The sequence below is a fragment of the Xenopus laevis genome, chromosome 5L (genome assembly GCF_017654675.1).
Source record: "Xenopus laevis strain J_2021 chromosome 5L, Xenopus_laevis_v10.1, whole genome shotgun sequence".
Taxonomy (NCBI): Eukaryota; Metazoa; Chordata; class Amphibia; order Anura; family Pipidae; genus Xenopus; species Xenopus laevis.
Window position 1 is genome coordinate 132362153 of NC_054379.1, and position 25377 is coordinate 132387529.

Sequence of the window (25377 nt, forward strand, 5' to 3'; positions counted from 1 at the left end):
AAGGGGGGCCACATGGGACATTTCTGTTCAGTGAGTTTGTAATTGATCCTCAGCATTCAGCTCAGATTCAAAAGCAACAGATATGACCCATGTGGCCCCCCCTCAAGTCTCTGATTGGTTACTGTCTGGCAACCAGGGTAACCAGTCAGTGTAAACCAAGTGAGCTGAAAAGCAGGAAGTAGTGTTCTGGCTATTATGTTAGACATCCAGTCACTCCAGCCTTTATACATTACATTTTTGACTAACTAACTATATTAGAAACATTTTTTATTTTGCACAGCCTATCTATTTATCCAGTTTTTATTTTTACACTGAAAAATTCCTTTAATGCTTTATATAGTGAATAAAGCACCCCCTCTTGTAAATTATAAGGATATTATAAGTTACCGAGGAGTTTCATGACCAAATAAAAGTTGGCAGAAGGCCGAGAGTTTTTATACAGGTCATGGAACTCTGAGGTAACTTCTAATATCCTCATAGTTTGCAACTGGGGGTATTTATTTATTATAATAAACAAGTTTCAGTCAGAGTCATGTGACAGAAGTGACATCAGAACTCACCATTTATAAGGATATAATTTACAGGATATTCATGGCTTTTGTGTATTATATAGTGAATAAAGTACCCCCTCTTGTAAAATATAAGGATATTATAAGTTACCGAGGAGTTTCATGACCATATAAAAACACGAGGCCGAAGGCCGAGTGTTTTTATACAGGTCATGGAACTCCGAGGTAACTTATAATATCCTCATATTTTACAACTGGGGGTACTTTATTAATTATAATACACAAATTTTAGTGAGTCATGTGACAGAAATTACATCACTACTCACCGTTTATAACTGATGACATCACTACTCACCGTTTATAAGGATATAATTTACAAGATATTCACGGCTTTTGTGTATTATAAACTGTTTATATGACTGAATTATATTTGTAAAATGATAACAAAGATGTCAGCCAATACTGCGAAAAGAAATATTACAGTAACTGGTGCCCTTTAATGAAATAATATCAATAGAGAATTAAATTCCAATATCGAAAACCAGGTATTTTTTTGCAGAAAACATAGTAACCCAGTCCATAAAGCTGTGCAGTAATGAAGCCATTACGGGACTGGTAATTCGGTTGTGTTTGTGTTACAGATTCCAGAAGCCACCCATTTATGTGTACCAGCCAATGCAATGTAAATATATGGAACACCTCCACTTAAGAAGTGCGTTCCTGGCGTCCTTATGACGTCACTTGCCCACGTTCCAGGGACTGTTTCGCTATTCGCTACCGCGGAGCCTGGGCAGCAACGTGTGCGCGAGCTAATAAAGTTTATTGTGAGGGAGGGCAGCGCTTGGTGACAGCGCTCTGGCCTCTAGGAATGGAAGGGGCGTGGTTTGTTTGAAGTCTCGCGACACACACCCTCTTTCCCAGACTCCTCCCCGCGCCGGCCTTGCTAGGAAAGGGATGTTTGTCCGCCATCGCGGAGGAGTTTAGTTAGCGCTGGGTGTCAGGGCGCTTGTATAGTTTTAGACCCCCGTGTAGCCCCGGGGGCAGCATTGAAGGGAGACCAGGCTGCTGTAAAGGAGCTCCCGGCAGGTCACTGATAGGCCGGGGCCTCCTCACACCGACACCCGCCGGGGGGAGACAAGGAGGGGCCCCGGGGCCGAGTGTGAGCGAATAGCCGCCAACATGTCGAATCTAGGCAAAAGCACTGGCAGCCGGAAGGATACCAAGATGAGGATCCGAGCTTTCCCGGTGAGACTCATAGGAAATTGTGTCCACATATGGATGTCAGTGTAAATACAGGAGGCGGGCTGCAAGTGTCAGTAACAGTGACATCCAACCTATCATCCTGCAGCTCCTGTTGTAGCACACCTATCATCTCAGCACACACACACATCCCAGCACTCCAATCATCCCAGCACCCCCGTCATCCCAGCACCCCCGTCATCCCAGCACCCCCGTCATCCCAGCACCCCCGTCATCCAACACCCCCGTCATCCAACACCCCCGTCATCCCAGCACCCCCGTCATCCCAGCACCCCCGTCATCCCAGCACCCCCGTCATCCCGTCATCCCAGCACCCCCGTCATCCCAGCACCCCCGTCATCCAGCACCCCGTCATCCAGCACCCCCGTCATCCCAGCACCCCCGTCATCCAGCACCCCCGTCATCCCAGCACCCCCCTCATCCCAGCACCCCCCTCATCCCAGCACCCCCCTCATCCCAGCACCCCCCTCATCCAGCACCCCCTCATCCAGCACCCCCCTCATCCCAGCACTCCCATCATCCAACACCCCCATCATCCTAGCACTCCCATCAACAATGTATTGATTCGTGAGCCCCCATTAAAATGAAACAAATAAGAATTTCCAAACAGCAGTCCTATAGCCAATACATGGAGTATCTCAGTGACAGCTGGACCCCCACGCTACAATAATTCCTTTCACTTCATGAGGTCACTAACCATCAGATTTCTAACTTGAAACAACTTTTTGTTTAAGGGCGATTCTACCCAAAAACATCAAAGCTTTATGTAATCACAGTTGAATACAGTATATGCTGGTCCCTTTTTGTAGACTTTTTCTGACTCTAAAGGTGACCATAGACGCACAGATCATATTGTACGATATTCGGTGGGTGTATGGTGGGAAAAGAGCCGACCGATATTGACAGAAGATTTGGATATCGGTCGGCTCGACGATCGGGCTGGACGAAAAATTTTGATCGGGTGCCTTTGAAGGCATCCAAACATCGGCCATTGTTAGTGCTCAATAGTCAGTTACAATTCTATTGTTTCTACCTGTATATCTACCTTTATATCTGACGATTCAGCTCTACACGTGTGTATTGAAACGAACGATCTTTCTTGGAAAGATCTTTTCCAAGAAAGAACATAATCGTTACGTCTATGGCCACCTTTAAAACAACGCTGCACAAGTCCGTTCTCTCCCAGGTCTGTTAATCAGCTGCTTTCTACTATGTTGTTTCAGGAGTCCAAAAGAGGAGAGGATACAGCAGTCAGATAATGCTCTCAATAGCAGTTTTATTTGCAAAAAACTTTATCTGAAAAAGTTTCACTGATATTGTAAAGTTGCGTCAAAATATACAATTTATATGAAAATTTTGGGTGGTGTTCACCCTAAAATAATGCTCCCTGAGTTCAGGACTTATGCAGGTGCATATTTGTTTTTCTTCCCAGTTAATGATCACAGTATATTACAAGTCAGTTCATATTTATTTTCCAGTTATGTTCTTACTCTAGCTATAAAACTGCTTAGTATCTGGATGATTATATATAATATATTTATTCTTTTTCTTCAACCCTGACTCCTGCCAATTGCCCTGTAGCTCCTTTTACAGCTTTGCTGCATTTTTGATGTTTGCCTTTCTTTGGAGCCATTAAGTCAGTTTAAGCAGACTAAACAAACTGTTCAAGTGTGCTGCATTTGTCTGGGCTTTATGTATATTGCAAACCTCTGGGCAATTGTGTCTGTATACTTTTCAGCACCTGAAAACTAAGAGAGGTTTAGAACAGGCTGAGCACTCCAACGTTTGCTGCCTTTAAAGGAGAAGGAAAGTAATTTTATACTTGGGGTGCCAAATGTTAGGCACCCCCAAGTGATTGTATTTACTTACCTGACCCCCGGGCCGCTACTCCTATCAGCAGAAAACTGCACCAGCCCGGGGTTATTCCTGTCAGCACTACAGAGCGATCCTCTTCCTGCTTCTTCTTTCTCCAAAGTTCCTGTGGCAGATGCATGCGCAGTAGAAAGAAAAAGCTTGTTTTTTTGTTAAAGTTCAGCTTTTCACTCTACTGCGCAGCCGCGAGAAGAAAGAAGAAGCAGAAGAGGATCGCTCTGTGGTGCTCCCTGGAAGAACCGGTGCAATCACTTGGGGGTTCCTAACATTTGGCACCCTAAGTATAAAATTAATTTCCTTCTTGTTTAAGCTTGTTGCATATGGAACAGTATGTTTGGTCAGACCAATGAGTTTGGGCAATGACTAAAGCTGGCCATTCACCTAAAGTTCCGCTCATTTGGTGAGATCACAAAATTAGTTGCTTTTTGCCTTATACAGCCACCTATATGTTGGGTCATATATGGCTGATCTGATTGTTGGCCCTCAGGATAATGGAGGCCAAAGCAGACCTTTTAGAATTTGACTGCAGCAGGGAGCCATTGGGATGTGTATGTCTGTCTGTGAGGGCCCATATGGACACAGGCTGATACACTGCCAACATGCTGTGAAGGGGCTGAATCTGCATCATAAATCTGTCCTTGTATAGCCAACTTCACTCCCATTAGCTTTTGCATAACTGCAACCATAAAATAATAAAGTGGAGCCCAAACAATCACTAAATGGACATTCAGGTTTAATGCTTTGATTGCATAGAAAGCGCAATGACCTTTTGCTATTTGCTGTTGGTTACTGACACCTGACTATTATCCAACTGGGTGATTAACCCTACACTTAAAGCTTATGAGTTTTGTACGTAGCCTCTGTATAGTCACTTCCATCAGAACAAATTAGTGGCGGGCATGATGATATCCAGTTTATGTCATTTATTTAAGGTGGGAAACTGCAGTCCATGCTTTTGCCAGCTATTGCCTCAATCACTATGGACTCTTAGCTGAATAGTCAGGCAATGAACTTCTTGTCTGGTATGTTCTTACCTGGCCCAGTCTGTTCCTTAAAATCACCCGAGGGCACAGATATAAAGGCATGAGTAAACTATCCAATTATTAGCTGCTTGTGCAGAGACCTTAAAGTAAGTTGCCTTACAGTGCCAGATTTTAGCTGCTGATTCAGCTCCTTCAGTTGGCAGCTTAAAGGAACAGTAACACCAAACAATGAAAGTGTTTTAAAGTAATGAAAATATCATGTAGTGTTGCCCTGCACTGGTAAAAGTGATCTGTTTGCTTCAGAAACACTATTATAGTTCATATAAACAAGCTGCTGAGTAGCAATGGCGGAAATTGAAAAAAGGCTATATGGCACAGGATGAATAGTGGTTAACTGATAACATTATGTTCTACAGAGTTTATCTGCTGTGTAACTTGAGCATTTTCTCCTTTGAATAGCTGCCCCCTGGGCTACACAGCAATGGTTGAGGTGATGGCCACATTGGCTTGTTGAAGCTGTTTGAAGCCCTGTATCCCTATTAAAAGAATTACACAGTAGTACACTGTGTAATATAGAGAAAGGCAATGCTTCAGGAATCAAGCCTAATGTTACAATTATTCAAAACTTTAAAGCAGCTGTCCCCAACCTTTTTTGCACCACAGACTAGTTTCAAGCGAGACAATTCCAAGGAATGAGGGGTTGGGGACACATTTCAGGCTTACCAAAAACAACTGTTCAGTATTTTGATCCTTGTTGCGATTAGTAGAAAGCTTCCTGTGCTTCGCACAGCTGTCGTCATGGTGATGACGCGTTAGGGAGCTGCTATTGCAGGTAATTGATTCAATATTTTGATCTTTGCTGCGATCAGTAGAAAGCTTCCTGTGCTTCGAACAGCTGTTGTCATGGTGATAATGCATTAGGGAGCTGGGATTGCAGGTGATTGAGGCCTTTTTGCAGCTAATCTAGATTGCAGCCAGGACTAGGGGCGACCCGGTTCGGCATGGCCAGATGGCTGCTTTAAAGTTACTGGAAAAGGTGTCGACATAAGCACCGCCTCTTCCTTAAATGACATCGCAAGCAAAAGTGTATAATTTATATCACCCTAGTGAAGCCTATAAGTTCATTAGAGACCATGTGCAAACAATGAGTCCATAGTGTGCAGAGTCTATATTTGTCAATTCTTTTTGCACATGGATATGACCCAGGGACAGACCTGAGTTCTCCAGCACAGCACCTGAAACTACAAATAAAGGTGTTTTTTTCCCAGAAGTATTGAGCTCTCCACAACAGTGTGTGTTTGTTTTTCCCTGTTTTGATCAACCCAATATTTCCCACCTCAAGGTGGACATACTGTATCTGGGAAAGTTCATAACTCACTTGATCGTTGTCTACACTTTGAGGCACATTTATCAAAGGTCGAATTTCGAATTCAGATGAGTTTTTAAGAACTCCCCTAAACGCCCATAAATTCTAAATTTGACCAAACGAAATAAAATTTTTCAAACTCTGAATGGAATCGACCTGAAAAACTTGAATCGAATTCGATTTGAGTTTTAAAAACATTTTTTTTTTAAAAAACCTCAAATCAAATTTGAATTAACTCCCTATTTGAATTTTCAATTCAACCCTTGATAAATCTGCCCCTTTTTGTGTTTAAAGGTTTGTCTGCACAGCCAGCGTCCGTATAAATCTGTATATTTTTATATGGTACATTCATAAGTACCGTAAACAGTCCATGAAATAATATATTGTGTGCCTTTTTGACACCGCTTTATAAATAGATATATTTGGCTGTAAATACTGATCTCCATTTTTGTGTGGAGAATCAGGAATTGTGGTTATAATTGTCAAGAGAATTTGTTTGGCATACAATTATGATGATCCAGCTAGTTAGGCATCTATCCAACCTGTTGGGCCCGAATCAGTTAAAAAACTGATTCTTATATGGCCTGAAGCTGGTTATGCTTCAATTGTCAAATGCATATAGGCTTTTGTATATTTAAGGTGTAGTGCAGTTTAAAATGAATAATGATTTATTGTAGGCAGTAGTCTAAGATGATCTGCAGGTAATCGCTATTCGATTTTTGTGGTTTTCGATTTATTCTTTTTTTTTTGGTTGTGCTGCTCTCTGGCTTTGAATTTAGACTTGTTTCTCGTTACCAGGCATCTACTGGCAAGCATCTAATTTTTCTACATAATTGGGTTTATTTATATGAGTGGGAGTATCCATCGTTGTTTTAATGAGGCAAGCTGATATATAAAAAAAAATGTAAAAAGTTGTTTTTCTTTTCTTTTGTTAACAATGGTGCAGTTTGGTATTCTCCAAAGACAGTAGCAAAATAATTATTGTGTTCAAAATAATCAATTGGCTTGTGTTTACATGGGTTTCGGCTGGATGATCCAGTCTCCTCTTACAGCCCATAAACATATATTGACCTTAGGAAAGAAGTATACTGCTTTCTTAAAGGGGCTGTTCACCTTTCAATTAACTTTTAGTATGATACAGATAGTATTCTGAGACAATTTGCAATTGGTTTTCATTTTTTATTTGTGGTTTTTGAGTTATTTTAGCTTTTTATTCAGCAGCTCTCCAGTTTGCAGTTTCAATTTCAATCTGCTTGCTAGAGTCCAAATTACCATAGCAACTTTCAATTGATTTGAACAAGAGACTGGAATATGAATAGAAGAAGGCCTGAATAGATGGATTAAAAGTAGCAATAACAAAACAGTTGTAGCCTTTACAGAGCATTTGTTTTTTTTAGATGGGGTCAGTGACCCCCATGTGAAAGCTGGAAAGAATGAAAAAATAAAGACCAGTTGAAAAGTTGCTTAGAATTAATCATTCTGTAACATACTAAAAGTTAACTTTAAGGTGGACCACCCCTTTAAGGCTTGTAATGCAAAGTCATTTGAGTTCCAAGTTTAGCAATCTGGAATAAAAGTCTTGTCTTGTTCATTCCAACACAGTCCTTTAGTTTTGTTCACACAACAAACACAAGATTAATGTGGTACAGTGTAATCGCTGATCTGTTGCAAGAGTCAAGGTATTTTTGCACTCTGTACAGCAGCTTCGGTTAGAGCTGGAGATAAATAAACTGGGATGATGAGGTGCTTATCGTGCTGCTGCAGTATTCTGGCTCTTGGCTTTCATTGCAACACGGGCATTTTTCCTATTTATGTATATAGTATTTTTTATTTAAATTGCACTAACTAGCAGGGCTAAATACAATACTAACATATAAATAAATACAGCATATAGTTACATTCAAACTTAAGTACTAAGCGTTAGAGAGAAGAATAAGCAGCACCCTGTCCCACAGAGCTGACAATCTAAGCCTTTGTCTTAGTTGTTTATTCTGTTTCTTATTCTATTTAACTAAAAATCACTCACACTCACGCTCTCTCTCACTCGCGCACACACACACAGTCTCGCGTGCGCGCACAGTCTCTAAGAATACAGGTTTATTTAGGTGCATTTCAAGCCCTTTTGTAGGAACGCAGTAATTATGAGTACACAAAAAAACATGATAAACTGGAGTGCTGTTGGGGTTCTCAGAAAAGTCTACAGTTTTCTCCATCCAGAGTACAGGCTGGGCAAAGATTTTTTTTAGATGATTGGCACCCCTTCTAGTATTTGATTATGTTTTGTACAATGTGTAATCATATGAATGATATAGTAATATATGTAAAATGTAACTTCATTGCAGTACTCAAGAAAAAAACCCAAATACACGTATCCTTTATCCAGAAAGCTCCTCCCCAACATCTGGCAGATTTTCGGGCAGATATCAATTGGGAAAGCCCATTGGAGGGCCCTACACACGGGCCGATAAGATGCCGACTCGTGTATGGCCAGCTTTAGTACTATGTTTTTTGTTTTTATTAGTAAAAAAAGTGTCCAGAAGGCCCAATGCACATGCTACAGTAATGCCAGATTGCTGCATTTCTGAACTTATTCTTTTTCTGGTTATGTTTTTCAAATGGCTACAAATATATCTCTGCACTAAAACTAATTCCCCAAACTATATTTTATCATTGAAGGACCAGAAATACCAAAAATAAAAATGCACATTTTTTTTATATTCAGCATGATTATTATCAGCCATCTGTTGTCTAAACAAAGACTTGCCCAGTCTATTGTGTTCAGTGGAGCCTTAATAATTAATATTGATGAAATATCTGTAGAAATGCAGCCTTATTTTCAAAGATACAATGAAAATTAGAGGAAACTGCTTTTAGGGAATTTTTATCTCCTGTTTTTGGAAAAACAGGTATGGGATCAATTATCCGGAAACCCATTATCCACAAAGCGCATAATTATGGAATGGCTGTCTCCCATAGACTCCATTTTATTCAGAGAATCCAATTTTCCTTTTTCTCTATAATAATAATAAAATAGTTCGTTGTACTTTATCCAAACTAAGAAATAATTAATCCTCATTGGAAGCAAAAACAGCCTTTTGGATTTATTTAATGTTTTTGATTTTCTAGTAGATTTAAAGGACCAGTAACATAAAAAAAAATGTTTAAAAATTCGTTAGTGCACAACGAAAAATAAACACTAAGACAAAAGAAACTTTTAAATAGCAAAGCCTTTATTAAAAAATAACTTACAGAATGTCCACTTCCTGTCTACTTCAGAAACGGCGAAAAGGCGACCATCCATCCTGCAAAGATCAATCTCTTCTCCCTGGCTAGTCACTGACAGGCATTGCTTTCATCCTCCTCCTGGTCTCCCGACGCACACTTCTTTCTGCTACTGTTGTGGGGAAGTGAGTTAGACTGGAGGGGCCTCCAGTTGGTGGGAACTTAGAACCAGCTGGATCGATGTGCAAAGTCCTGGGGTAGGAGCTGTAGTCGTGTCCCCGCTTCATGGCTGCTGCTTCGTGTCTGTGGCTGCTGCTCCCGCTGTGTGCTCGTTACTGGCTGCTGACACTGTGCTCCCTGCGCTGCCTCTGCCAAGCCATCGCTTGCGGTCCCAGCGCAAGCCGACACTTCAATACTGGTGCCGGCGGTAGTGCAGGAAGCGGAGGGGTAGTGGCTGGGGCAGGGAGCGGTGGAGGCCGGGGCAGTCCGCAGCTCGGCGCTACCACCTGTGACTGCCCCAACTGCCATGAAGCTGAGAGGTTGGGTCCCGCCGGGGCCAGTCTGAGAACTGGAGCCGGCGGTAGTGCTGGTGGACGGACTGTGTTCACTGCCCTGCCGGCTGCGCTGTAGTCTGTACCATTTCCCCCCTGAGGGGAGTGCAGTGCCCCAGCCGCTACCCCTCCGCTTCCTGCACTACCGCCGGCACCAGTATTGAAGTGTCTGCTTGCGCTGGGACCGCAAGCGATGGCTTGGCAGAGGCAGCGCAGGGAGCACAGTGTCAGCAGCCAGTAACGAGCACACAGCGGGAGCAGCAGCCACAGACACGAAGCAGCAGCCATGAAGCGGGGACACGACTACAGCTCCTACCCCAGGACTTTGCACATCGATCCAGCTGGTTCTAAAGTTCCCACCAACTGGAGGCCCCTCCAGCCGAACTCACTTCCCCACAACAGTAGCAGAAAGAAGTGTGCGTCGGGAGACCAGGAGGTGGATGAAAGCAATGCCTGTCAGTGACTAGCCAGGGAGAAGAAATTGATCGTTGCAGGATGGATGGTCGCCTTTTCGCCGTTTCTGAAGCAGACAGGAAGTGGACATTCTGTAAGTTATTTTTTAATAAAGGCTTTGCTATTTAAAAGTTTCTTTTGTCTTAGTGTTTATTTTTCGTTGTGCACTAACGAATTTTTAAACATTTTTTTTTTATGTTACTGGTCCTTTAAGGTATTAAGATCCAAATGACAGAAAGATCCATTATCCAGAAAACCCAGTTCCCAAACATTCTGGATAACAGGTCCCATAGCTGTATAAAACATCTCTTATTCTCTCTGTATACCTTTACCAAGGAGGTATAGGTTTATAAAATATATAGTTTGGTGTGGGATGATAGGAGTATATTCTAGTTCTAACAGCGTTGCAGAGAAACAAGAGTTTCTTAAAATGTTACCTAGATCATGTTTTTTTTGCTGCATTTTACTATGCTAAAATCATTTTACAGAGCCACACTGTACAGGCTATAAATGAAAGAAAGGGATGCTGCTGTACAAGGCAGATTATTCATTAATATTCTCGTTGCATGGCAGCATATAAACGAATGCAATTAGCATCAGAATTTAATAATCATCCCTGTAGCATCAGCTTTTTTTGTCACGAGAACCTAATTTTCAGCCTGATGATTTGCGATCCTAGTGACGAGCAAAATGTTTCTCCTGGTTTCTCCCATAGACGACAATGCGAGAAAAATGTTGTCATGTGTCAAAAAACATCTTTTTTTGGCAGTTTTCTGCAATCACTAGCGATGACCCCTAAGCTTAGCTTTTCAACATCTGGCCGGGGCACAATTTTGAAGGCCTGGATCAGTATCGTTATATAGATTCTGAAACTTTGTTCCTGGAAGTTCAGTATATACAATATGGCACGTCTAACCATATTGACATTTAGAGATTAGTTGTCCTTTAGGGGTTGTGCCTACAGAGAGCCAGTCGTCAGTCGCACTGTGTTTGGAGTGACACAAGCCTTTACCAGGCTGAAGTTGTGTTTTCATTTGTACTCCTGCCCATGGAAGCGTCATGCCACCTTCTGAAGCAATGAACATATCCGGGGCCCGTGTTTGTTTTCCATAGCATTATAGGAATGGTCCATTCATAATCCGCATTACGAATGGATTTACCACATGAATTATTATCCCCAATAAATGATAGTTATTCTCTTTATTAAAGGTGTTCTAGTAATGTTATCTGTGTAGTCGCTGCAGCTTTACTTCTATACCTCCCCCCATATAACAGCCATGTTGTCTGCTGGCTCCTCCCTACACCCCAGTATCCCAGTTGCCAAGTCCCCCACTTCCTCCCTGGCTGTAAGCAGGGAATTATGGGAGAGGACAGATAATGTCAGGTATACATTTCACTAACTTACAGCAGATACGGTCATTGACCTTTAGTTTAATGCTATCTCTCAGTACAGTCTATGAGCGGACTCGATTGGCTTGTTACTTGCTTGATTTCAGCCGGGAATGTAACTCTTATGTTTCTAGGCCTTGCCTTTAGTACCGATATGATTAATGTGCCAAATGGCTATAGGAGGAAGTTAGGATATTTGAAATACGAAATAGGTATTGTTTTATGTGGACAAATTATTTTGTTCATACTTAGCATTGATGCAGAAGAGATGTGTGGTGCCATGTGGATTAGTGGTTTAGAAGACTGTTTTTAATGGGTCCTATCCAGTTAGTGTTTGAAATGGAATCAGGAATATCTTTTTTTTTAAATTTTTATTGGTCACCCTATGGATGTGAAAGGCATGTTCAGGTGAGGAAGCAAAGCTAGATGTCATTGAACTGCTGAATGGCACTGATGTAACTTTGAAATGTTGCTTATAAATACAGGTATGAGATATGTTATCCAGAAAGTTTAGAATTAGTGAAAGGCCGTAACCCATAGACTCCATTTTATCCAAATAATCCAAATGTTTAAAAATGATTTCCCTTTTCTTTGCAATAATAAAACCATGTACCATGTGGCCCCCCTTCAAGTCGCTGACTAACTCAGAGTTATAGAGCTGAAAAGCAGGAAGTTGGATTCTGGCTGTTTTATTAGACATCCAGTCACTCCAGCCTTTATACATTACATTTTTGGCTAACTAACTATATTAGAAACATTTTTTATTTTGCACAGCCTAATTATTTACACAGTTTTTATTTTCTGACTGAATCAAAACTTCAAACATCTTTTATTTATTTGCTCTTGAACTTAACTTTCCATCAGTGCTTAGTAGCCACTACCGGGAGGTTTGAGCAAGCTCTTTCTGGCTTGAGGGACATGACCTGTAGCAACTAACTGCTCAGAGAATGGGTCTATCTTGACCTGAGCCCTCTGTAACAACAGGTAAAACTGCAGCATGTTCAGTTACGTCTCATGTACTGCACATATTGCAGGAAAACAAAAGAACCTGTTTATGGCAAAATACATAGGCCAAATTATTACTCTTTAAAAAAATTTAAAGCAAAACACTAGGATTATGGATTTGCTAATTTTTTTATTAGGAATGCACCAAGTCCACCATTTTGGGATTTGGCCTTATCTTTAATGAAAAACTTGGTCGAATAGCAAACTGAATCCCGATTTGTATATGCAAATTAGCATCAGGAAGTGATAAAGACAAAAATATTTCACTTCCTGTTTGTGACAGAAAGTCGCACGATTTTTTAGATTCTGTTCGGCTAAGCACTTGGATATGGTACCTCCCTATTTTTTATGCAAGTTATCCATAATGCTTTGGGACCTGGGATTTTCTCATAAATTGGATCACCATACCTAAATGTCCTTTAAAAAGAAACAGCTCATAGAATTTTATGCATCTTAGTTACCATCAGTTACAAGGTACTGTTTTATTATAGAATGTATCTTCCATTGTAAATTGTGTACAAATGACCTTTTCTCTGTGATAAAAAAAACATTACCGGTAGCTTGTGCTTGATGGTAACTAAGCTGCAATGGTATGCAGCAATAAACATCTTGGGCTATGAGATTAAAGGCACTTGGATGCCTATTTATTATACTTTGTAAAATGAAATTCACCAAACACTGTAAAAAAAAAGCTGTGTAAAATAAATAGATGTTTTTTCTGCCGTGCGAACGCCAGATTTGCTGCCATTATTTTACACTTCTTCAGACCTTTGTAAGTAAGTTCTGGCTGAAGTCACTCTAAGAAAAAACACTTAAAAAAGTACACTGTTGTTTTACACGGCAAAGCGCTGGCCAATTTTGTTGCCTTTTTTTTTTTTACACCTGTAACAATTTGTGTAAAATAAATGGCGAATTTATCAAGGTTTGTTTTATTTTCTGCCGTGCAAACGCCAGATTTGCAGCCGCCCCTAAGTTTGCCCAGGTGCAGTAACTATAGTAACCAATCAGCAGGAACCTTACTTTAAGGGCTCTTACACATGAGCGTTCTGACCTGCGCTCCCCTGCGTTCCGTTTTTTGGCGTTCAGCCGCAGGGGAGCGCAGGAATAGACGCAAGTCATTATTTGAAATGGGGCTGTACTCACTCAGGCGCGTGTAGGCGCCGAACGCAGGAAAAATGCAGCATGTTGCGTCTGAACCTGCGTTCGGCGCCTACACGCGCCTGAGTGAGTACAGCCCCATTTCAAATACTGACTTGCGTCTATTCCTGCGCTCCCCTGCGGCTGAACGCCAAAAAATGGAACGCAGGGGAGCGCAGGTCAGAACGCTCATGTGTAAGAGCCCTTAAAGCAAGCATCTTTATTGGTTTCTATGTGTAGTGCCTTTTATTACATAAAGGAGTAAGTTTTTCCTTTCAGCAGTGATTTGGCCCTGTTGTCCAGGCAGCTTATGCTTGTGAATCATAAAAAGCACCAATCATAACTGAACTGATCCAGCAAATAAATATAAAGTTCCAAAGCTCTCTAACTCCGATTATAAAATCTATCAAATTTTCATCTGATTGCTATTCTGTTCAAAATTTCTCTGCGCTCTGTGTTTTTCTTCGCTGTGTCTGATATTATTAAAAGTGGCATTTTTTCAACATAATTATTCCCTGCCATCTTCTCTGATATCCCACATATTGAAACTAAGCCTAAACTGCCTAGAGGAATGCCTAAAAGCAAAGTATAATGTGCAAATTTGATTTTGGTGCTTATGTCACTAGGAGAGAACTGAAAGAATAAAATTATTGTCCGCTTATGTAAGTTATACTATATATTTTTAAAATTGAAGTTATGCATGTTTTTCTAGTAGCTGTCTCTGTATTGCTGATGGGAGGTTTTAGTTATTTATTTATCTTTGGATCTGTGTTTGGGATAATTGTCCTTCTTACTGATGAAAGCTCTGTCTTGGTCTCAGCAGAAAACTTTTACCCATATCAAGGAGTTATTTATCAAAGGTTGAGTTTAAGAGGTTTGTAAGTTTTTTTTTTGTTTTATACCTCTAATAAACTCAAACTTGAATGGAAAAAATTTGAATCCGTGACTTTGGGGTTAAAAACCGGAACTTCAATTACTCAAGTTTTCCACTGTAAAAAAAAACCCCTCAAATTGCTTGAATGAATTGAGTTTTTGAGCGAAACTAACCGTTAAAACACCCGAACATCACGAAGGCTAGCAACTTCTTCATATGGTTCAAGGGACCTCTTCCATTGACTTTCAGATTTGAGCTATTTCCAGCTTCGGGGTACAATAAATCTCAAAAAAGTTTTTTTTTTAACCCAAAAATTCGAGTTTTTACTGAAAACTACCAAATAAAAACCTAAAATTTTTAGAGAAATCACAACTCGACTGTTGATAAATAACCCCCCACATGTAGTCGTGCCCTTTTTTGGCAAATTCCAAGTGTCCTCTCATAATTCTTTCTGAAGAAAAGCTTCCTATTTGTCGTTGATGTATGCTGGTGGTATGTCATTCAGAGGTTCTTTTCATAATTTGAGGCTGGACTCGCTCTTTGAAAATTAAGGTGCTCAAGTATCGTCCATCTAAACTGAACAGCAAACAATGTGCAAGGTAGGGATACACCAAATCCAGTGTTCAGTTTGGAATTCAGCCTTCTTTGGCAGGATTTGGTCTAAATCACATGATTATTATTATTTTTTTGTTACACAAACAAGCGAAATTATTTTATAATCACACAGACAGCACAAGCTTCTCTTTAGCACTTCCTGGCACTAATTTGCATATTCCAGTTTGGATTCCATAACAGATTTGGCTGATTCATTTTCATAATGAATTCGGCCTAATCCCAAAATAGTGGATCCAGTGCATCCCTAGTGTAAGGCTGCCAATAACAACCCCCCCCAAAGAATATTTTGTCAAGTTATGTGATGCAGCCAAAACGGCTATAAAGTGCTAGCACTGAATACTCAAGCGAACATAATAGTTTATTTTTCTTCAGACTTCCAAGTTAAAATGATCAACTTTATCACGGTCTAAATAGTTGTGCAAATCATTGATTATTTCATGACTTCCTCAAAAGGTGAAGCAGATCTATTATCCAGAAAGCTCTGAAACACAGCATATCTATTTAACCTAATTATTTCCAAATGTTTTTACGGATTTGCTTTTTTTGCTTTCTAATAAGACATTACCTTGTGCTTGCTTAAATTAAGATAGCATAAACCCTCCTTAAACTTCACAATCATCTTGTTTTTTTTTTTATATAAATATTTTAATCATTAATTGCAGAAAACCCCAGATCCTAAGTATTCTGGATAGTAGAGCCTATACCTTGTATTTCAACATATATTTATAAAGCACCCACTTATTCTGCAGCATTGTACAGGTATGGGACCTGTTATCCAGAATGCTCGGGACCTGGTGGTTTCTGGTTAAATGATCTCTCTGTAATTTGGATCTCCACATCTTAAAGGAGAAATCAACCTGTGGGGAAAAAAAAACCGTACCCCCCACCCCAGGTAGACCTCCCTTCCTCTTCCCCCCAGGCTAACTACCCCCCCCCAGGAAATGCCCCATACTCTATACTTACCCCTAGGCGCAGATTCTTCCAGCGGAGTTGCACGCACCCATCTTCTGCTTCCTCGGTAAGCTGACCGATATGGGTGCACCGAATCCAGGATTCGGCCTTTTTCAGCAGGTTTCGGCCGAGCCGAACCGAATCGGAATCCTAATTTGCATATGTAAATTAGGGGCGGGGAGGGAAATCGCATGACTTTTTATCACAGTACTTGGCATTCTAACTCACGTCTGCCATGTGAAGAATATACCTTCCTCCCCCCACTTTGACCTATCAAACATTGTAATTCATCTCCAAAAGAAATTTCAAATAAATTGCTTTCTGATTTTGAGGAGAGCAGATTTTGTACATCTTATAAGGCTTGAGGTGAGAGTTCAGTTCCTTGGCAGAGCTGTATGCACGGTTGGTTCCCTGGCATTTGATAGAAAGCACGCTAGTTTACAGTCACAGGTCACATTTATAGTCAGTAGCTGTTAAATTGCTTTCCCCAAAATGCTTTACTCTTGACCGGCTATTACTTATATTGTCGGTTTGCTTTGCAAATGTGAATGTCTACCCCCCTGGGCCACATTCCTGCATTATTAACATGATCTCAGATTAACTGTTTGATTTAGATACTAAAATGTGCTGCCCTCTTTGATTTTCTTTATGCTGGCATCTTTTTGTCCAGGTGCATTTTGCTGAGCGTTGAAAATAGGGATGCACCGAATTCAGGATTCGGTTCGGAATTCAGCACGATTCGGATTCAGCCGATTCCTTCTGCCTGGCCAAACCGAATCCTTATTTGCATATGCAAATTAGAGGCGGGAGGGAAATTGCATGATTTTTTGTCACAAAACAAGGAAGTAAAAAACCTTTTACCCTTCCCACCCCTAATTTACATATGCAAATTAAGATTTGGTTCAGTATTCGACCGCATCTTTCTCGAAGGATTCGGGGGTTTAGCCGAATCCAAAATAGTGGATGGCCATCCAATAATACCTGTGGAAGTAAATGGAAATCACCATGGGTATGTTATCACAAGAAATTACAAGGTGTTGTCACAAAATCGCACGATTTAAATGATTTACCGAATACATTAATATTAACTGACAAGGATAGGTATTTTGGGTACTTTGTCACCTGCAGTGAGTGTGATTTCCTGCAGGTAACAGTGCGTAACAATGTCCCTAAGAAGGTATTTCACAGTATGTATGCATTATTTTTATTGCCGTTTAGAACATATTGAGATATGAGCCTTTGTTTCCCTGCCACATTTGGTACTGGAATCCGCTTAAAGGGGTGGTTCACCTTTAAGGTAACTTTTAGTATGTTATAGTATGGCCAATTCTAAACAACGTTTCACTTGGTTTTCATAATTTATTTTTTATAGTTTTATAGCCATTTGCCTTTTTCTTCTGACTCTTTGGAGCTTTCAAATGGGCCTCGCTGACCCCATCTAAAAAGCAAATGCTGTGTAAGGCTACAAATGTATTGTTATTGCTACTTTTTATTATTTATATTTCTATTCAGACCTCTCCTATTCATATTCCAGTCTCTTGTTCAAATTAATGCATGGTTTCTTGGGTAATTTGGACCCTAGCTACTAGATTGCTTAGAATGCTGGATAATAACTGGAGAGCTGCTGCATAAAAAGCTAAATAACTCAAAATAAATATTTATTGTTTACATTTTTAAAAAAGTATTATGATACATACTGACCCCACATGGCCCACCTTACGTGTTTCGCACCCTCTGTGCTTAGGGGTCAGTATGTATCATAATACTTTTTTAAAAAAGTGAATAATAAATATTTATTTTTACTGAAAATGAGCCTTGGGACATATATCTTTTTATATAAAAAGTTTTGTGGGTTGATTGCCTTTTGAACCGGGGCATGTCACTCTGGCCCTGCCTTAGGCTACTGGACTCCTGATTATAAAATAGTTTCTAAATAACTCAAAACCACAAATAATAAAAAATTAAAACCAACTGCAAATTATCTCAGAATATCTCTCTCTACAGTCTATATCATACTAAAAGTTATCTCAAAGGTGAACAAACCCTTTAAAATAAAATACAATTTAAGTTTAGGAACCGCTGTCTATACCTAGACTGCAAAGTGCCAAAGCCCAAGATTAAGGGAAAGAGTGTTTGGAACTCTGGCTTGACAAAGGGCCTGCGTAGCCCAAAACGTTGCCTATGGCATTTGAGTAAAGTTTTTCACTTTTTCAACAATACCGAAGTGCTGCTGCTTTATTTGATATATGAGTGTGGAACTCCAGAACATTTTTTATTCTCCTGTCTATTTGTTTTAGGGTCTAATTTGGACACGTACTTTTTTTCAAATTGTCAGTATTTAGTGGACAAGTGACACCAGGAGAAATGAAAGGGGATTGTGTGCATCTAAATAAATTATAGTTACCCAAACTCATCAAACGTGTGTATATGTTTCAGAAGCACAATATAGTTTAGAGAGAGAAACTGTAGTGTAGTCATGGGGCATGAAATTGGGCAGTAGGTCACACATTTACGTGCAGATAATATATAAACTGTGTAGAATTCTGCTGTTGTAGTTCTTACACATTAATATAATTGGGTCAAATGCTATTCATTGCTTTCTTTAGAACTCCAGCTTCTATACCCTTTTCTTATATAAAATACTACTGGTTTGTATGTAGGAGTGGAGCAAGCCGCTGGTGGTACATTAGCTCTCACTTTGCATAGCAGATAACTAATACAGTAAAATCTCATACCCTCATTTTACACTGTTCTTTTGTGGTCCCAACAATATATAATTGCATTTTCTTGATTTTACATGTTTCTGGCTTTTACAACAGTTTTTTTCTGGTGCCCTGAAAAATGGGGGGGGGGGGTATAGTGTTTAGAATACGGCAATACTAAAATGTTCATAAGTACGTGTCAAAAGTTGTTAAGGCTTAAAACCTTTGTTACACAAAGCAAGATATGTTCCCAGCAAATATTTTATATGCAATTGCTGCACAGAGAGAGAGAAACTGTGATTATGTAGAATGTCTTGCCATTTAAGTTTGCTTTAGTGCCTCTTGCAAGAGATTACAATGTACTTTGTCAGAGTACTTTGTTGGTTGCATTGATATCTAGAGCTGAGGGTTTGTTTGTCTTTCAATGCAATGCTATAGCGGGTGTTTTATACATTAATTTGCTTACTCAGCCCGTGGCTGTTGGGTGTAAGCAGCCACCCAAGTATTGGGTTAATACTGCTAAAGCCAGGGATCATTTCTCATCTACATGGTAATCATGCCTTGTTGACATTTTGAAAAAATGCATCTGAACAAAATGTAGTGGCCTGTGCGTATCTGAACAAATTGTTTAGCAGGGTGTTTGATATACCATCTGACTTTATTTGGTCCAACTTGGAGGGGGGAATCCGATTTCGTAGGAGCCTACAAAATCTTGTGCAGTTGCATGACAGATAATGTCTGACCCACAGTCTCCTGTGTGGTTTAGCCCTGATTTTGTGGCATCCCACAAAATCTTGTCATATTGTGTGCTGTTGCACAAAATTATTTTGTGGGTCCAATAAATCTGATTGGAATGACCCATGGAGTTTAGTCCTTAAACTTAAAAGTTCACCAGAGAGTTGTCTATTCTTTTTTGCTTACGTTGGAGTGTGTGTATTCCATCTTGGCAAAATAATAAACCAATAAAGCCACAAAATACTGTAGTATTAGTTGGTCAACTGTCATTTTGGATTTTTTTTTTTTTTTTTTACCTAATTCTGCAGTTGTGCATGTTCATAAAGCAAAAATATAAAATGTAAGGGAGAGGGAGGATGGTTTGGTTTTGGATAAAATAGAATTATAGAGTGAAAGGACCATTAAGGGCAGAGACACACGCGGCAATTGTGGGCGATTAGTCACCCAGCGGCAAATCTCCTCTTGTTTGGGGTGACTCATCTCCCTGAACTGCCTTCCCGCCGGCTAGAATGAAAATTGCCATTGGGATGGCACGCGGAGTGCTTCGTTTTCTGAAGTTTCCCGAAGTTTCCTCATGAGGCAACTTTGGGCGACTTCGGAAACCGAAGCGATACGAGTGCCATCCCGCCGGAGATTTTCATTCTAGCCGGCAGGGGAGGCAGTTCGGGGAGATTAGTCCATGGGCAACTAATCTCACCGAATGCCACATCTCTCTTTACCCTTATCCTTAATTGTTTACACTTATTTTGCACCTTGTTGGAAGGTGATGACCACCCACGCCCAGCATGATTCACAGATCTAGCTTTTCATGAATCACTAATTTCAGTATGTCAAAGTGTTGGTCCTGTGTTGGGAGGTTGGTTGGGGACTATTCAAAAAGGGAAAGGAAGAAAACATGGCGAGCCTTTGGTTGCAATTCTGAAAGTAATACTGAAATTATTCCTATCAGTGATAACATTGTGCCCGTATCATTTTCTGTTTTTGTTGATTCAGTATCTGCTTAGATGTGGTGTCCATTAGGTGTTTTTTGGAAGTAGTATATTATTAACAATGACTAATTTAATTTTTTTACAGATGACTATGGATGAAAAATATGTGAATAGCATTTGGGATCTTCTAAAAAATGCCATTCAAGAGATTCAGCGTAAAAATAACAGTGGGTTAAGCTTTGAAGAACTTTATAGGAATGCATATACTATGGTTCTCCATAAACATGGGGAGAAGCTCTACACCGGACTGAGAGAGGTTGTAACTGAACATCTCATAAATAAGGTAAAGTTTCTTATTCACAAGTAACGTTTCCGTATAAGAGGTTAGAAAACTAAACCTTTTTCCCCCCTGCATGAAAACGGTGCTTAAGCCCATAGAAAAGCAAGACTTCTCCACTGACGTCATTTAGGGTGTTGGGGTAATGCGCCTGTTTGTGTGCATGCTGGGCTTTGGAAATTGAAGAAGGACTGAAAGTTTGCCTGGGCTCCGCCTTCCGTTGCATTGGGGTTCTGTCCATGAGTACGGACACAGCAGCCCTTCACAAAAACCTTTGTGCCATTCGCATAAGAAACACAGACATACATTAGTAACTAGTGGGCTATATTGTATATTGGTGAATGGCTGTGAATGGCTGTGCAACTTTTTATAGCTATAACTCAAACATATCACAAGCACTTCACAAGATCGCAATCTGATATTCCTGCTCTCTCTCTATCAACCAACAGAAGTAGCTCTTTGCCTGGTTAAAAATGATATTAACATTGTTCTGCCTTTTTGACCTTGAGGTAAGGCTACAAGATCAATTAAATATTGAGGAAGGCTGAAATGCATTTGCTGGACTATACCGATTGCATTAAAAAAAAAAAAGTGCTGCACCGCATGTGAATGAATGAATCACCTTTGAATTAAATGTGATTTATTTACCCGCCTGATCTCCCACAGGACATTGCAGAATAAAAAATAACAGTTCTCTCATACAAGGTGATAAACATTGTTGCAGTGGCATAGTGAGTTTACAGTTTTAGGCCAGAAACACACACTGCTATTTCGGGAGATTAGTTGCCCAGACAAATTGCTTCTTCAGGTGACTAATCTCCCTAAACTGCCTTCCCACTGGCTAGAATGTAAATCGATGGCGGGATGGCACTCGGATCGCTTCGGCTTTCCAAAGACGCCAGAAGTTTCCTCGTGAGGAAAGCTGGCACATGCCTGGACCACACAAAGTAGTAGAGCCAAAGTCATGATAAAAAGTTAAAAACTTACATTTTATTTTCCATAATTCAGAACCAAGGCCTGGCGCATTTCGTGTCTACCAGGGACACGAAACACCTATGACTAAGTGTCCCTGGTAGACATGAAACGCGTCAGGCCTTGGTTTTTAATTATGGAAAATAAAATGTAAGTTTTTAACTTTTTACCATCTGACTTCGGCTCTACTACTTTGTGTGGTTCAGGCTTGTGCCAGCCTCCTATGATGTTTCCAGAAAAAACTACAACTCTAACTGTAACAGGAAGAAGTGTGGAAGCAAAAGACAGAACTCTGTCTTTCAATTGGCTCATGTGACCTATCATGTATGGCACGTTTGTGTGCACTGAGTCCTAGGATCCCAGGGGGCCCTTATTTTTTATAATGGTAATTTTCTATTTTGGATTACCCAATGGCACATACTACTAAAAAAATATATTATTATGAAAACTGTTATTTACATGAAGCAGGGTTTTACATATGAGCTGATTTATGCAATATATTTTTTATAGAGACCTACATTGTACGGGGGTATAGTTTTTCTTTAAATGTAGTTTTTTTTACTTTTTTGTTTAGTAAGGTTCAGTTTTCTAATATTACTTTTCATGTTGGAATACCATTCATTGTGACAAGTGTGCAGTGTAAAACTTAGGGTTAAATGCTTCTTCATACCAGTGTAAAAGTCGTATCACAGTATAATATTGGCCCCATTCCCCCCAGCTGCTCACCTTCCTTATGCAGCTCCTCTGCAGCACAACAAACATCTTGTGTTCACATCAGGGTTGAGCAGTAACATGGGGGAACTTGAATGTGTCTTCTGTAGGGGCGGGCCAGTGCTGAGCTATGTTATGTGTTTCAGCTTGCAGATTCTTGTAATTTGTCAATTATACCGAAAGGGATTTTATTGAAACGTTGGAAACTTTACTTTTTTTTAAACTTTTTTTTTTTTCCTCTTCGGATATCGCAGGTGCGAGAAGATGTTTTAAATTCTTTAAATAACAACTTTTTGCAAACTCTCAATCAAGCTTGGAATGATCACCAGACGGCTATGGTAATGATTAGAGATATTCTTATGTATATGGTAAGTGTTTTTTTTTTTTTTAGTAAAACAAGTCATAATGTGTACAGCACTCTAAAAAAAAATGCATTTTTATTCTGTCTTTGATAGTAAATAGGGATGCACTAAATCCACTATTTTGGAATCGGCCGAACCCCCAAATCCTTTGCAAAAGATTTGGCCGAATACTGACTTGCATATGCAAATTAGGGGTTAGGAAGGGGGAAACATTTCTTCCTTGTTTGTGACAAAAAGTCACGCGATTTCCCTCCCATCCCCTAATTTGCATGTGCAAGTTAGCATTCAGTTCAGCCTGACAGATGGATTTAGCCAAATCCGAACCCTGCTGAAAAAGGCCAAATCCTGGCCGAATCCTGGATTCTGTGCATCCCTAATATTAACCAGATGAAGCTTTGCCTATCCTCACCTAGGGCTATACAGAGGCCATTGCCCCTGTTTTTTGGGCCCTTTCAATTTTAGTTCACTTTTAAATGATTTTCACGTTCTAAAATTCACCTGAAAATGATATTGGCTAATGTTACTTTATGACAGTAAGATATATTTGTTTGTAGAAAAGTCCACTTAACCTTTACCTGTTTTTTATTTTCCCCATATTCCAGGATAGGGTTTATGTTCAGCAAAACAACGTTGAAAATGTCTATAATTTGGGTTTAATAATATTCCGTGATCAAGTGGTGCGCTATGGCTGCATACGAGATCACCTGCGGCAGACCTTGCTTGACATGATTGCAAGAGAGCGAAAGGGTGAAGTGGTGGACAGGTCAGTATTTTGTGCTTAATGGGGTGCTTCGTCTTTAAGAAAAAAAATTGGCCATTGTCACTCAAAGCTGCGCCCCAGCTTCTCTCTGCCTGCTGCAGGCATAAAGCATACATTCGCCAGCAAACACTCATTGGGGCTCATTTATCAACACTGGGCAAATTTGCCCATGTGCAGTTACCTATAGCAACCTATCCGTGATTATCTTTTTGAAGCCAGCCGCAAGTAGGACAATGAATTCAGCAATCTGATTGGTTGCCATGGGTTACTGCTCATGGGCAAATTTTCCCAGTGTTGATAAACGACCTCCACTGTGTCATGTGATTCAGCGTAAGTGTATGGGGATGATGTTTCAGGCAATGTGTTGTATCTACCGCTCACCCGCCACTTCACTTTCCTGCAGTGGTGGTGCTGGTCCTCTGTCGACCCTGGCAAGGTCCCCCAGCAACAGCAGTGAATTCACAGGTCCGCACACACTCTATATATCTGCAGTCGAGGATGCAGCCCCTCTTTTTATTAATTGATAGAACAAAAGCATTGTTGGAGAGAAGCTGCAAAAAAATAAATTATGCGCCATAGCCCATGATTTTTGTAGTTTACATTTTTTCATTTTATTGTGTTTATTATATTTCTTAGAGGTGCCATCAGAAACGCTTGTCAGATGTTAATGATTCTTGGACTGGAAGGAAGGTCTGTCTATGAGGAGGATTTTGAGGCTCCGTTTTTGGAAATGTCTGCAGAATTCTTTCAGGTAAGTAATTTTGTAAATACATGTATGTATAATATAAAACAACATTTTCTAAATATACTATTTTTTTTTTTTTTAAATATCTGAATAATATCCGGTCAGTTATGCCCCTAATTAGCTACTGTTGTTTTGCACACTTTTCCCTTCTGTGTGCTTCCATGTGTACATAATTTTGTATTTAGACTGGAGCTATAGTTAGTTATAAAGCAAATGTTTTCAGACTTTCTGGTTCAAGGGGAGGATTATGCAAGCCGATTCTGAGCGTTTTGTATCCAGGCTACCAGAACTATTGGAATGATCTTTTATGCCGTGGTGCTAAAGTGCAAGTAAACCGCTATTTCATTTACACTTAAAGTTACCAGTTGGCGTATTTTGGCCAACATACACAATTGTGCATTTTCAGAACACAATTTGGCCTGTGTGTGAACTGATAGATGTCATGTTAGTCTGTGCTGCTGGAACACAGAGAAGTAGATTGGTGTTTTTTCCACAAGCGTATTTATGCCAGTTGAAAAAATGCCATGTGTAACCTTAGTTATAGCAGCCATTCAGAGATTTGCAATCAGTACCCTGCCAACTTCAAACTGATTGAAACTAAAAACTTGTTGCCATGCCCAGTGTTAAGCTGGCCATATTTGAAAAGTTTCATACACTTATCTGTTAATAAACAAACAATGTCAACAGGTATTATGCCAAAGCTGGATATCCGTTGTTACTGCAGTTGGACAGACAAACATTTCTGTTGTGTCCTTAAAACTGTACAGTAGTGTCTTGATCTTGTGCCGAAACAGTAGTACAGGTATGGGACCTGTCATCCAGAATACAGGGAACATGGGGTATTCTGGATAACGGATCTTTCCATAAATCGGATCTCCATATCTGCTAAAAAAATATTTTCAACATTAATGCAGCCCAGTAGGATTGTTTTGTCTAC

General features: G+C 40.0%; 1 protein-coding gene across 3 annotated transcripts in view; it reads left to right on the forward strand.

Annotated features, from left to right (window-relative positions):
• Positions 1-1371: 1371 nt before the first annotated feature.
• Positions 1372-25377, forward strand: part of cul3.L (cullin 3 L homeolog) — a 48446-nt gene continuing 24440 nt past the window's right edge. For 2 of the 3 annotated variants that reach the window (XM_018261936.2, XM_018261937.2), the window contains exons 1-5: positions 1372-1754; positions 20699-20896; positions 22828-22941; positions 23538-23698; positions 24332-24446. In XM_018261936.2, coding sequence (XP_018117425.1) covers positions 1689-1754; positions 20699-20896; positions 22828-22941; positions 23538-23698; positions 24332-24446 — 654 coding nt within the window. In that variant the 5' untranslated portion in view covers positions 1372-1688. 3 annotated transcript variants of the gene reach the window in all.